At 39.6% G+C, this 14,491-nt stretch overlaps 1 protein-coding gene across 3 annotated transcripts; it reads right to left on the reverse strand.

Annotated features, from left to right (window-relative positions):
* Positions 1-8,097: 8,097 nt before the first annotated feature.
* On the reverse strand, positions 8,098-13,382 carry LOC115774612 (uncharacterized). Of its 3 annotated transcripts, none has more exons than XM_030721971.1 (8): positions 13,128-13,382; positions 12,560-12,895; positions 12,184-12,450; positions 11,917-12,015; positions 11,690-11,803; positions 10,417-10,506; positions 10,301-10,331; positions 8,098-8,160 (listed from the first exon to the last, which is right to left on the reverse strand). In XM_030721971.1, the coding sequence occupies exons 1-8, from the start codon at positions 13,186-13,188 to the stop codon at positions 8,154-8,156; spliced, it is 1,005 nt and encodes a 334-aa protein (XP_030577831.1). In that variant the 5' UTR covers positions 13,189-13,382; the 3' UTR covers positions 8,098-8,153. The 3 variants fall into 3 exon arrangements, with proteins under 3 accessions (XP_030577831.1, XP_030577828.1, XP_030577829.1); XM_030721968.1 differs by lacking the exon at positions 8,098-8,160 and adding an exon at positions 8,727-9,635; XM_030721969.1 differs by lacking the exon at positions 8,098-8,160 and adding an exon at positions 9,591-9,635 and having other exon boundaries at positions 10,301-10,344.
* Between the last annotated feature and the right edge of the window lie 1,109 nt (positions 13,383-14,491).

Below are 14,491 nucleotides of genomic sequence, written 5' to 3' on the forward strand. Positions count from 1 at the left end.
AGCTGCAATGATTCAGACCTACTGGCTAATGAAGCTAACTGCATTCCACGAGCATCTGGCAACACAAATGAACCAGATGATAATGGATGAGATACACCCAGAATGGCTGACTGAAGGCCAGACAGTCCTGATCCCCCATGGATCCCCAGAAGGGGCCAATCAATAACCATCGCCCACAACAGGAGTGGAGCAGGCACACGTTTAATGTTGGATGAGCGCCATATGTTGAGATATTTTGTCAAAGAAAGGGATGTATTTGTAAAACTGCAACAATGGCAACAACGTGTGCTTCTGCTTGTGCCTTGCTCTTCCAGCCAGTGTGCCGTGTCTGTGCAAGAAAAACTGGTTCTAGGCAAAACAATTAAACAATGCTGCAGAACTAGCCCACATGCACAGGTATCATTCTCTGATGTCACCAAATATGAAAAACACTTAAATGTCAAGATTATAATTTTCCACCAGAGTGTGGGACGTAAACGTCTGCAGTTTTTTTTTTACACACATGATAATCCACACCCACACAAAATTTGGCTCTATTCCTCCTTTAGAACCCTTTCAGGTGATCTCAGCAATGAACTGGGTTGTGGAAAGAGAGAGGAAGATTACATAACAGATCTTTTGTTTGGGAGTCCACAATGCTATGCTTATTGCACAATGCAGGACAACACTCAGAATAAACACTCAGGTGTAACACTCAGTGGAGTTTACCAAAGCTGTTAACCACGAATCACTGAAAGGATTAGTCCTCTCTTTTGTAGCCAACCAGAAAACAGACACACATGTGGCAGCTGTCTCTGATACCATTAAACATGATAAAAATAGGTTTCATTCTAAGAATGAAACAAATGTGAAAAATATTGTCAGCCGCCAGTGCTGCCCCCTCAGCCTCCACGCAGCAGAATCTTAAGGTGGCATGAATCCCCTGGAAGTACAAGTCCTAGGACACATAATTACCAGGTCTCAGAGGACCTTAATAGGGTGCATATGAACCTCTGTGACTTTATTCACCATATCAATCCAAAGTAAATGACTAAATAAGAACCAGGAATAAGGAATGCCATAATAAACCACTGAGAATACTTTTTGTGACTTTCTGTGATTGGCATTGTTATGTAAGAACTAGCTCGTCTGAGAATTTTAGTAGATGCGTCTATTTTATCCATCTGAACATTCTAGGTGACATTGTTCCTGAGTTGTCGAGGTCATAAGAGTTTCAGAAAACTTGACTTCTGACCTTTTTAGTAGATGCATCTATTAAAAATGTGAATATCCTAGGTCACATCTTTCTCACAATAAGTGCAGTGTCTTGGCTGATTATACAAAGCCACCTTTTTAGATATTTAATTATATAAAGGCTCTGATAACAGACTGCAGCACCCATTTAGTGTGTAGAAGCCCCAGTAATTGTGACAACAACATTCTGCTGGCAACCTTTATATCATCGCCTTCTTCAGACCAGAAGGGCACTCAGTAGAGCACATTTTCTATGTGCTACCTAATGTTGTTATACTCCATCTGTTAAGAGGAGAGTGGGTTTGCAGGGAGCAGGAGAGTTCAATGGGAGAAACCCCCCCCCTACTCAGCCAAGGAGTAGAGCAGTGGAGCTGTTCAGGTGGTCAAACAGGCCTCAAGGCAAAGTGGAGGTCAGAAGTGGGGATGAAATAGCTGTGGCAGCTGGCCGAGAGGCCAGTTATGGAGATGAAACAGTTCAGGAGGCCGACCTTTTACAGGCTGGCTGGGGGCCAGTGACGAAGGCCCTGAGCTGGCATGGCTGGAGGCCGACAACAGCAGAGATTGTTGTTAGGTTATGCTGCATCTATTTATTCCTGCTCTGTCCACTCTGCTGCAGTAATAATGAATTTCCCAACTGTGGGACTAATAAAAGCCATCTTATCTTATGAGGGATCACCTTCATTCTGTGATGAAACCTTTCTATCCTGTTGGGGTGATCTGAGGGGTCACTGAATAGTTTGAGTATAAAAATGATGTGAATCATACACTGTGGTCTTCACAGTCCTCTGGTGGATATCTGATGGTGCTCTCTACCACCATCATCAAAACACCAAATAAGTGAAAACAATGTTGTTGGTCCCTTTGCTCGAGTTTCAGTGATGTGTAGAATCACTCCCACAAAACACTACAGCTGCTGTAGAACTGCGTGTTGCACAGACACATTAGTGACTCATTTTTCTCTTTAATTTGTCACCTGTTTATATGATAAAAACCTGCTTCTGGTCCCTGGTATGTCTAAAGGAAGGAGTTGTGCTAATGTATGTATTGCAGCCAATTAGCCATGAATGACCTGAAACCTGGTTACCGGGCCAATCCTCCACCTGGATTCAGGAATTCACTAACTCCTGATATCTCCAACCAGCTCTATGAATTATCTCAAGCAAAATTCCTGAAGGGAAATCACACACAATACACTTGTCAGCACAAGACTGTGTATTAAAGAACGAGCCCAAACTTGCACTACTGTCCCTCTCAAAGAAAGTCGAGCACATAAGCAGCAAAAAAATAATATAAAAAAATTAGGTCAACCAAAAAAATAGTCCCTGATATAGAGTAACAGCTGAATACTGCCCGTGAAGCTAAGGATAGGCACTATTTGCTAACTGATGTACTGAGAGCATGGGGAGATATAATCTGCCACTTCCCAGCCACCAGGTGCCATCTTCCCTGTTTGGAACACTGTTTTTGAAAGGAGGGAATCTAATTGGTTGACAAGAATTTTTGAGGTGGGAATGGGCTGAAAAATATATTTTAAAGAAAAAAAAACATTGATGAATGGCAGATCGCCACAGTATGACACACACATGCTCACTCCATAAGTGTTCTTATATATTGTTAACATATATTAACCCATTCCTGCACCCATATAAACTAATAAAAAATAAAAACTACTTCCACGTCGACGGATTAGTCGCAAATAAAGTAGAGATGCAGTCCTTCGCTGAGATGACCTCTGAGTAACAACACTGCAGTCATAGATGCTATAAGAGAAAGGCATGATTGATAATGAAGGAAAAGCTATTTACAGTACATTCAGCTCAGCCGTCCTAAACTGCTGCCGTGGGCTCCTGTCAGCAGGCCAAAGTGTTGTGGAGCGCAGCATGAATACAGAATAATGTTTGTAATGAGCATCACTATCACCCTGTTTTCAGTGTGAGTGGAACTGACAGAATAAAAGCACCTATTCATCTACTCCTGAGCACTGAAAATAACCCGCATTCACATCAAGGTTTTTTCTTCAGTGTCGCTGTATGTGTGTAAATGTATAACAAAATTATCACCATCCCTGCCCACACATGCAGATAACAGCAAATCAAATATAATTACGCAGCACTTCAAAGGCTATTAAAATGCTGAAAACATTATATATAAAGTAATGTTTTTAGCATTTTATTTTGAAAAATCTATAACTTCCGGTCAGAAATTGAAAGTGAAAAAGCCAGCGGAGCCATCGGATTAAGTTTGTTCTCAGTGCGTTTGCAGTTGAAGATGAAGATTATCCTGGTGTTCGTGATCCTCGCTCACAGTAAGATCAGCTGTCTCTTATTTTATGATGTTTGTTGCAAAAAGTTTATCAGCTGTTTAAACGGAAGTAACACTGCCCCCCCTCCTCCTACTCCTCTCCGCATGGTCATGTCTGAGTGTTTCACAGGAGAGGGGGAGGGATATATGTAAGCAGCCTCTGAAATATTTGTTTGGAGTTCAGAAGTGTGCAGTGAAGTTGTGCGTACAGAGAGGGCAGAGAGGACATCACAAAGTCAAACTGTTAGACCTGTGCTTTTACTGCTGCAGTGACAGATGGACTGTGCTGTGAGTCAGAAGGTAAACCAGTTGTGCCGGGTGCATTGTTACACGCCGCATTCCTCATCCACAGACTATTTAAAGCACACCAGAGCACTTTAAAGATTCAAGTCATGGTTGGATATTAGTTTAATTATTTAAAATGTCTTTATAAGCAGTCTGCCATCAGTGAAGGACAGAGACAGCACTTTGTGGACATGATGAAGTTAGAATAATTTTATCTCTTTCCTCCATCGTCCTCTTCACATGCAAACCTCTGTGACTGTAGCGTTTACAGCACTGAAACATTTACAATATTGTAATAGCTGTTTGCTTTAGAAGCACACAGTTAGACACTGTTCATTACAGATCTTTGTTCATGGAACCAGAAGTGAGAACTGCTTTTCTTTTTCTTTCCACTTTTCCTTATTCTCTGGAGCTTGAAAAAGGAAGACCTGGATGACTGAGAATCTACACAGACACACTTTTCCTTATCCACAGGAAATGAGAGCAGCATATTAGTCCTAAGGAAGTTCACCCACCCAGCTCAGAGCAGCTCTGGGCCCAGCTGCTGGAATCTGCTGCCATGCAGCCAGACTCTCGATATGATGTTTTTTTCCCCCCCTCTTCAAAATAATCTTTTTTTTAAAGTTCCTCCTGCTCTCTGATGGGGACGGTCGCATTCCAGCTCTCTCCTGCCCTCCCTGTCTCTCCTGCTTGCTGTAAGAGCATGTGTAAAATGATGTTGCCAGGTCGGACAGGCAGGAAGAAAAGAGCAAGAATGAAAAAGAGAGAAAAAAAAAATGATAACTGAACCCCAGTTCTTTTCTTTCCTGTTCTTTTTTGTTGCCTTCAGTTATCTCACTACATCACACAGTTGTGCTTACTGTGGAACAGAGCCTGACTGAACATCTCTCTGTGTCCTCAGTTTCCCAGAATGCCTCAGGGGTGGAGGTGGTTGTATATGAGGAGGAGGAGGAGTCTGTCCTGCTGCCCTGTCAGCGTCCTGCTCCTTTATCTAAAGATGATGTCGTTGTTTGGAGACGTGATGATCTGAATCCTGCAATTGTTCACACTCTCATCGAGGAACACAGTGACCTTAGAAACCAGAACCCTCGTTACACCAACAGAACATCAGTCCAGAAGGAAGCCCTGCAGACCGGAGACCTGAGCCTCTTTTTGAGAAACCCTACAATCTCTGACAGCGGAACCTACACCTGCACCACCCGCAGCTTCGGAGAGGACAGGACCGCAACTGAAGTACAACTGAAGGTCAAAGGTCAGGCTACAAAAACCTCTTTTCCCATCAGAGAGAAAAATCACACTAATAATTTGACCAACATCTTTATATTTTCAACCAGCTGCATGGATTATTGAAGGTCCCTTCCAGAAAAGATATGTAACATGACATGTTTAACTTTTAATAAGATAAGATAACCCACTGAATTATAACCCCCGTCTCTATCACAGAAAAAAAAATTGTTTCTCATGATGGAATTTTTTCACAATAAACTTACAGTTAAAACTCAGAGTGACTAATTTAAGGTCAATATTTTATTAATAATCTATCAGACTCCATTAGATATCATTTAATCCAATCCAATTCGATTCAATTCAATTTTATTTATATAGCGCCAAATCACAACAGTCGCCTCAAGGTGCTTTGTATTGTAATGACCCTACAATAATACAGAGAAAACCCAACAGTCAAAACGACCCCCTATGAGCAGCACTTGGTGACAGTGGGAAGGAAAAACTCCCTTTAACAGGAAGAAACCTCCATCAGAACCAGGCTCAGGGAGGGGGGGGGGGGGGGGGGGGGGGGGGGTCATCTGCTGTGACCGGTTGGGCTGAGGGGAGAGAAAAAAAGAGATACTGTGGAAGAGAGCCAGAGATTAATAATAACTAATGATTACATGCAGAGTGAAGTATAAACAGAGTAGAAAAGTGAATAAATAGAAACAGTGCATTATTGAGTTACAATTTTACAATTTACAAAAATCCTACAGAACCTTTAAGACAGATTCATGTGCACAACACCACGCCTGTAAGATTTGTAAAAAGGGGGGAACTCCCAAGAAGCTGCTTTAGCTTATGTGAACCCCCCCAGCAGCCTAGGCCTATTGCATCATAACTAAGGGAGGGTTCAGGGTCACCTGATCCAGCCCTAACTATAAGTTGATCATAAAGGAAAGTTTTAAGCCTAATCTTAAAAATAGAGAGGGTGTCTGTCTCCTGAATCCAAGCTGGGAGCTGGTTCCACAGAAGAGGGGCCTGAAAGCTGAAGGCTCTGCCTCCCATTCTACTCTTAAGTATCCGAGGAACCACAAGTAAGCCAGCAGTCTGAGAGCAAAGTGCTCTTTTGGGGTGATATGGGACTATGAGGTCTTTGAGATACTGTAAGATGGGGCCTGATTATTCAAGACCTTGTATGTGAGGAGAAGGATTTAAATTCTATTCTAGAGTTAACAGGGAGCCAATGAAGAGAAGCCAATATGGGAGAAATCTGCTCTCTCTTTCTAGTCCCTGTCAGTACTCTAGCTGCAGCATTTTGGATCAGCTGAAGGCTTTTCAGGGAGCTTTTAGGACAGCCTGATAATAACAAATTACAATAGTCCAGTCTAGAAGTAATAAATGCATGAATTAGCTTTTCAGAAAGGATGTTTCTAATTTTAGAAATATTGCACAAATGCAAAACAGCAGTCCTACATATTTGCTTAATATGTACATTGAAGGACATATCCTGATCAAAAATGACTCCAAGGTTTCTCACAGTGTTACTGGAGGCCAAAGTAATGCCCTGTGGAACTCCATAATTAACCTCAGTGTCTGAAGAAGACGTCCCATAAAATGTTGTGGTCAACAGTATCAAAAGCTGCACTGAGGTCCAACAGGACAAGCACAGAGATGAGTCCACTGTCAGAGGCTGTAAGAAGATCATTTGTAACCTTCACTAATGCTGTTTCTGTACTGTGATGAATTCTGAAACCTGACTGAATGATGATCAGTTAGCTGTTTTACAACTACTCTTTCAAGAACTTATGATCTAAACAGTGACCAAGTTAGTCCAGCAAATCATAAAGAGCAGCCAGTCAGAGATTTTATCAGCCACTTATGAAAAAACTAAATAGATCCCAAAGTGGAACCCTGCAGGATGCCACATTTCCCCGTTCAAACTGAGAAATCATTTTTTTTTAAAACAGTCAAAACGTTAATAAGTCTAAAATACTGCCAGAACAAATGAAACAGCTGTAGTAGATGTTCATGTTGTTTGTGTTTTTAACAGGACCTCCTCCACGCTGGCCCAAAGTTCTTGCAGCTGTCCTAGTTTCCCTGGTTTTCCTTGTTATTGCTGCTGGTGTCTTCCTGGGTCTTGTATATAAAAGGATGAAGAAAACTGAAGGTGTGTGTCTGTGTGTGTGTCTGCTTATCTTGCTCAGGGTTGTGACAGTCTTGACCCAGGGATCTTTTGTGCATTAAGTGATGTGTGATCTCCACTAAAGCACACAGTCTGCAGTTATCCAGATTATATAAATAAATGTTTTTAATGTGATTTACAGCTGCTGTTTGGCTCAGTTGATGTTCTTCTCTGTTCTCTCCGGCTTCCAGGTCAAAATAGTGAAAGTGACAGAGGGGGCAGATTCTGTTGTTCTGCCCTTTGAATCAAAAAAATGCAGGCGTAAGAACGTCAGAGTGGAGTGGACCCGTATCCAAGACAAAGAAGTGAAGGTCATCGTATATGAGCGGGGTCACGCTCAGCATCAGAAAAAAGACAAATTTTTCCGACGCCGCTCATCGATGAAGAAGGACCCGTGGGCTACAGGAGTCGCCAACCTGACTCTGAGAAACCTTTGCTTTGATGATGGAGGTGTTTACATCTGCACCGTCTACAAGGATGAAAAGGTTCTGGAAAAAAAAGTAGTGGTGCTCTTAGTCAAAGGTCAGTATTAGACGCCTCAGGTGTGATGACCTGCTGTGTGTCAAAGCAGCTTTCTGTTAGAACAGACTGAACGTCTTCATGTTCATCAGAAACATCTACAGTCACATTTCAGTGAAGGACTGAATTATCTGTAAAGGCTTCTGACCTCACATGCTCTTATTATGAAGGAAATAAAGGAAGTGATACTCTGATCTAACTCTGCTGTGTTTTTCTTTTACAGAGGGATGGCTGAAAACCATCAAAGGTTTATTCCAGAGTGGCACAGAAAGCGGTGGCGCCTCCACTGCTCCAGGTTCTTCTCCTCTAACACAGCAACTCAGTTCACTGCAGAGTCTCTCTGACTTACCTTAAGCTTCTGCTTGATTGTTGCTTTGATCCAAAGATCAACCGTTGAGTCCTCTGCTCAGCCTTTGTGCATCCATCACCCTCTGTGGACAGAAGTTATTGTCTCACTGCGGCATGAGCACTATTCTTTGGACTGACTGTTTCCACTTAACAAGAACAACCCCTCACAGTAGCTTATCTGAACCATGGATTTGCATTTATAGGCAATAGCATGACTATGTGTGTGTGAATAGATAAAAATGCTTAGATACAGATAAACACTGTATGAATGTATGTGATTGGGTGAGTGAGACTTGAGGGCTCAAACTGAGTCTAGAACGGTGCTGTTCGTAGGAAATATACATGTACTGTATGCACAGAAAGTCCAGAGGTTCAAGTTTTCCAGCAGCACTTGAACAGAGCACGTACAGTATTTCAGAGTTGTAAAAACAATAAAACTAGATACTAATCAATGCTAAAAAAATGGGAATAGGTACTCACGCAGATTGTATCAATACCAACAATGCATCATCATTATGTGCACACATAATTCACCAATCTGTAAGTGAATGAAATCTCACAAATATTTGTACACATTTGTATCCACAGGAAATGTTCTGTTACATTTATCACATGTGTTAAAGTGTAAAATCTCTGTAAATTACTCATGTTTATTCAGGTGGTGATGCACGCCTTTACAAAATAGCTACACATAAATCGCTACACTTGTGTAAATGAGTTTACATTTATAGGTCATATTTTATACATTTAAAACATTATTTTGAGCCTCATTTCTCTCTGTGTGCCCTCTCATCATTGTAGAGGTGAATATTTAATTTTAAAAGGCATTTGAAACTGCAGATGGTATCAGAGGGACTCATGGTTAAATAGTTGATATTAGTCTGTATGAATAAATAAAGCTGTGGGTTACCTGTGGGGTTCCACAGGGCTCACTGCTGTGCACTACTTTATGTGACATATGTTACGTTTTATTAAAATACTTTATGTGCTGATGATTTCTGATTGGTGAGTATGCACACTCCCAAAACATCACTGAGGTCACCTGATCAGATGTTTGTTGTTGTACTGAGAAACAGATTGAGGTCATCTTCAAAACCTCCTTTTTATTCCTCGGCATCTAAACCAGACTGACTCCTGGCATTTGTTTTCTTCGGTTTTCTGTAGTTTTTCTTCTTTTAGCTGTACAGCACTTTAACCTGCATGTGTTGGTTTTAAATGTCCTCATAAACTGACTTGAATCAGCCCCCCCTGTAGGAATAGCCTGGCATCAACTAATTAACAATAAAGGTCACCTCCAAAAAAAAAAAAAAAAAAGCCCAAACAAGCAGCTTTTTACAGCTGCTGCAGGCACAAAGTCACTGTGGTCTCCTGAATATGAGCAGGATCAATGTTTCAGGATTGTTGTCCAAACTGTCTCTTTATTAAAGGCTCTGCTCCTCATGCAAACATACAGCATGCTGATGAGCTGATCAGTGAGATGTGACAGAAGCAGGAGGGTCAAAGTTCAGCAGAAGATCGGACATTTCCAGAGTTCCCTGCTCCATCATCATCTACACACCTGTAAGATACAGCTTCATGAACTTCCTGAGATTATCACATTAATAATAAAGTTGTAACTTCTCTGCAATCAGACTAATAAATGGACACATAAAGATCCCCCTGACGTTACATTACACTCATTTGGAGCACAGATCTGTCCAAAGCAGCAAAACAAACACAAACGAATGTGAATGATTAAATTTTACAGTTCAGCATGAAAATAAACACTAATGTGCAGGAACTGTGTGCAGCTTTATTTTAATGGTTTGTATATTTTATGCTCCAGGATCAAAGTCAGTTTACAGAACTGAACTTTTTACCTGCTGACTGATTCACACGTTACTCCCAAACTCAAACTTAAAACTCGACTCTCAGATTTGTCACGAATCGTTATTTTTATCCTGATGAGTTCCACCTCTTCATAAGGAGGTGCACTTTAATCATGATCATAACTGATGGCTCTAAGATTTGTGTATGAGGTGACAGGTTTGTTTTTATTGGCAAAGTTTGATTCATCACTTTTGTTAAATTAACAAACAGCATTTCATCCAAATTCAGTTTGATTGTGTATTTATTGTCTGTCTTATCTTGATGTATCTGTAATGTGTCGTGCTTTATTGTTGTGTAAACGAAGAAAAAACAACAAACAAAAAAAAAATTTCTGTTTTATTCTAACAAACTCACCGTGTTTTCATCCGTCGCTGCTTTTTCTTCCCTAAAAAGATCAACTAAGAATCAACTTCAGCTTTAACAGAGTCCAGCTTTATGAAGCCGTCGTGTTCACATGTGAATATTCTCACCAGCTCGTATCCAGATGTTGACGACCACAGCAGCTGTTATAAGTGCTGCTAAACCCACAGACACAACGCTGAGTCTGTACCAGCACCAGCCTGGGAGGAGAATGAAAACATGGAAAGTTTCTTTTTTTTTTTGCATCCTTTATTTAACCAGGTAAAAAGTCTCACTGAGATTACATATCTCTTTTCCAAGAGATAAAACATATCACAATCTAACAAGATAAACTCATATATGCAAATTAAAGCAGTTAAAAGCAGTTACATTTACCAAAAGACCCATTTTCACATTCCCTCAAAATGGTCCTAAACTCCCCCATCGTAACCAGTTCTGACAATTTCCGCTCCTTTTGTAGATTGTTCCAGGAAACAGGAGCAGCATATTTAAAAGCCTTTTTCCCTAATTCTATTCTTACTCTGGGGACATGCGTTTGTATTTTATTTTGAGAGTGAAGTTTATGTAATAAACATTTATAGACTAAAACTAACTAGTGAGAAAGTCTGTGGATATACAGAGATGGCCATCCAGCAGCAGCATACAAAGAACAGTGGTGAACACGATTTCCACAGCCCACAGTAAATCGTAAAGCACAATGATAAACAGTATCCAAATTCTTTAGGTACTCAAATCACCAAAATCCAATAAAGGTAAAAAGTTGTGGAAATCAAGTATTTCCTCACTTTAAGATAGAAACAGGATTTATTCCTATAAAAGAAGCTTTTTAAGTTTCAGTTTGGACACAAGCTTTCTGATGTGGGGTTTACATTATAAATCATCATCTATAATGATACCTAAATACTTAAAAGATTTGACTAGCCCCTTGAATTGTTTTAATTTTGGGAAGATTGGACAGCAATTCTTTGCCACTTGAGAACAGCAGGAATTTTGTGGACATTTAACACCAATTTAAGTTTTGTTAAATGGGACTGGACAACGTCAAAGGCAGCCTGCAAGAATTCAAGGGTTTGTACTAATGAAGGAGATGAACAATAAATAATTGTGTCATCTGCATAAAAATGGAAGGCAGCATTTGAGAAGTTATCACATAAATTATTCATATATAGAAAAAATAAGGAAATTTGTGTTTGGTTGTTTTGTTGTTGTAACAATTCTTATCCTGTTGGAAAACCTGATTATTTCCTCTTAGATGGAGCCACATTTATAAGGAAAACATATTTGTGGTTTGAGCAGCAGAGTTAAATATGTGGGTTGCACCCATGAAAATCTTTTCTGCCAATCATTAAAAAAAAGAAAAAAGATACAGAATACTGTTATTACCTGGTAATTTTCTCGAACCATCCGTGATCTCCAACTCTTTTGCTGTCAGATCTACTTTTATGCTTTTTTCCATCATTATTTCCAGTTTAATTGTTGCCCTATTTGTTTCTTCACCTGAAAAAAGAAGAACATGCAGAGGATCCTTCATAAAAAAAAACATATGTTCTCTAACAGTCGATTAAAGCTTCAGATCAATAAAATATACAAAACTAAATTCTTGGCATTACCTGGTAATTTTGTTGACACGTTTATGATTTCCAGCTCTTTTGTTGTATTTTTAGTTATTGTGTCTATTTTAATTGTTGTTGCTGTGTTTGTTTCTTCACCTGAACCAAAGAACACAATTCAGTGAACCTTTTATTAACAAGCTGTAAGTCAAGTCAGTTAGCTTTATTAAGCTTCAGATTAATAAAATTAGCAAATATTTTAGGTAATTATTCAGATTAACATGAATTTATTTAAAAAGTTCCTCAGACTCTCTCCTGATTTCTTACCTGATGAACGAGGGCTGAAGGAAAAAAGCTGCACTTTGTTATCTTCTGTCGTAACAATACACTTAAAGTCATAACTTGATATGTGAGTGTATGCAAGGTTCAGAAAGGTCACAGTAGCAGAGCAGCGAGACTGTGATGTTTGTAAATTTGAGTAAGGTGTATTCAGATCTTCACTGTTATGGATCCACTTCACTCTGTGTTTACAGCGTTCATATGTCCTCACAGAGCAGCTTAAAGTCACCTGATCAGTGTTCTTCTGTTCAGTCACTGTGAAGATGAATTTCAAGTGAAAGACAAAGAAAGAAGAAGTTTATTTTTCTAAATATAATGTGTCAGTTTGTTATTCTAACAAAAATATTGTGGTGTAAATACTCACTGATGACAACAGACAGAAGAACCACAGCATCCTGACCTTCCTGTGTCTCTGATTCCCTCCTAAACTGTCTGCAGGTGTAACGACCAACATCCTCAACTGTGACCTTCTTTATAATCAGTGAGCAGTCTGCTGTAACACTCAGTCTGTTTGATTTGGCTTTTTCTCTGATCTTTCCAAGATCAGCAAGCTCTACTGTTTGTGTGCTTTGTGAGTCACTGAAGAACCAGGTGGTAGCGTCACAGCTGTGCTGATTCTTGATGACATTTTCACAAGGCAAAGTGGCTTCATCTCCGTCTCTGACAGTAAAGAAAAGCCAAAGTTCTCCACTTAGAGCTCCTGAGAAAGAAGACAAAGAAGCAAAAAATGTTTCCATTTCATGTCAGAGTGCAGATAATTTACATAGTTGTGCATAAAAGAGTTTGCATTTATATGTTTTTTATTGATAAGAGTGTACCAAACTTAGTCTATATTGCTCAAACAAAAGGACAGCTGTCTGTGTTACATAAAGATTTCATAATAAAGTCAGTTTGAATAAAACAAATCTCCTACATGTTAGATGTATTCTTACCTGTAAACTGAAACACAAGCATAAAAAACAGAGACATTTTAATCCATCTAGATTTAACCATCGTTTCTCTCAGTCTCTCTCTCTGTTCTTCTTGAGGTACTGAAACATCTTCTTCCTGTAATTAGTATTACATATATACATTAGCATGACTTCATTATGACTTTCAGCCTTCTTTCCTCACATATCTTAAACAGTTCAAGACAAATTCAGCTGATTTGCTATATAATAACACAAAAGGAGGAATAAAAACTGCATCAGAAAACAAACAGAAGGTATCAAAGTATAAAAACTAAAATAGTCAGCAGATAAAATGAAGCTAGTGTAGAAATTAAAGTTTAAAATCACTGAAACAAAACCAGAGCAAACCTGTCAGGTGCCATAAATGTCACAGACAGCCACAGTTTGGTGACAACTGTAAGTTATCATCAATCTGCTTCAGACATCTGTAAATGCAGCAAGTTAGATGCTGTAAATCTGTCAAGTAGTTCAGATTACTGTATGTTATTGTTATTTTTACTGTTGCATTAACAATAACATGCTGTGAGCATGCTCTGAGCAGGGAAAACAGCGCCACATGAGTCATAGTGGTCACAAATATATTACATCCGTTGCAGCTTAACTTTTCAACCGAGAATTAATGGGAAACGGTTCAGTGCTTAATTACCTCCATCAAGCAGCTTATGTTTTTGCAGTGTTTGCGTGTGTGTCATTCTGACTCTAAACACGATAGGATGAAAAGTTTTGAATGAATTGTGATCAAACTTTGTAGGCGTGTAGAGTCGGGTCACGTTAACAAGCCATTAAAATTTGGCTTACATCCACCGGAGTCTTCAAGGTTACTTAATGATTTATGAGTTGGATACTGACCAAAAAAAAAAAAAAACTTATAATTTAGAAATTATGATTCTTACTAGTGTGGTGTGTATTATTGCCATATAAAAAGTACAATATAAAGATTTTAAATATGTCAAATTTGACCTCTGACCTTGCCTTCAAGATCAGTAGATTTATGTGAAGGTCAAAGTGATAATAATGCTGCATGGTTCTCTGTGGGAAGAAAACTTCAGACTGAACAGAGCGCACGAGGCAGGAGGAAGGAAGCCTGCAGTTATTGATAGGACAGCTATTAACAGTAACTACAGGACAGTGAGAACAGCTACATGAACACAGGATGATCTCACATTGTTTCAATCCAGGGTCATCACTAACACAGACAAAAATTATCCATCTGCATGTTTTCAAGACTAATAAGGAGGTGGGTGCCCAAAATAAACAGCAGCGTCATGCACAAGTTCATCATTTCAAGGCAACTGACAAGAAGCAAGCCCCGCCCCCAGCAGACATTCTAGCTGATTTGAACATTG

The sequence above is a fragment of the Archocentrus centrarchus genome, chromosome 24 (genome assembly GCF_007364275.1).
Source record: "Archocentrus centrarchus isolate MPI-CPG fArcCen1 chromosome 24, fArcCen1, whole genome shotgun sequence".
Classification (NCBI taxonomy): domain Eukaryota; kingdom Metazoa; phylum Chordata; class Actinopteri; order Cichliformes; family Cichlidae; genus Archocentrus; species Archocentrus centrarchus.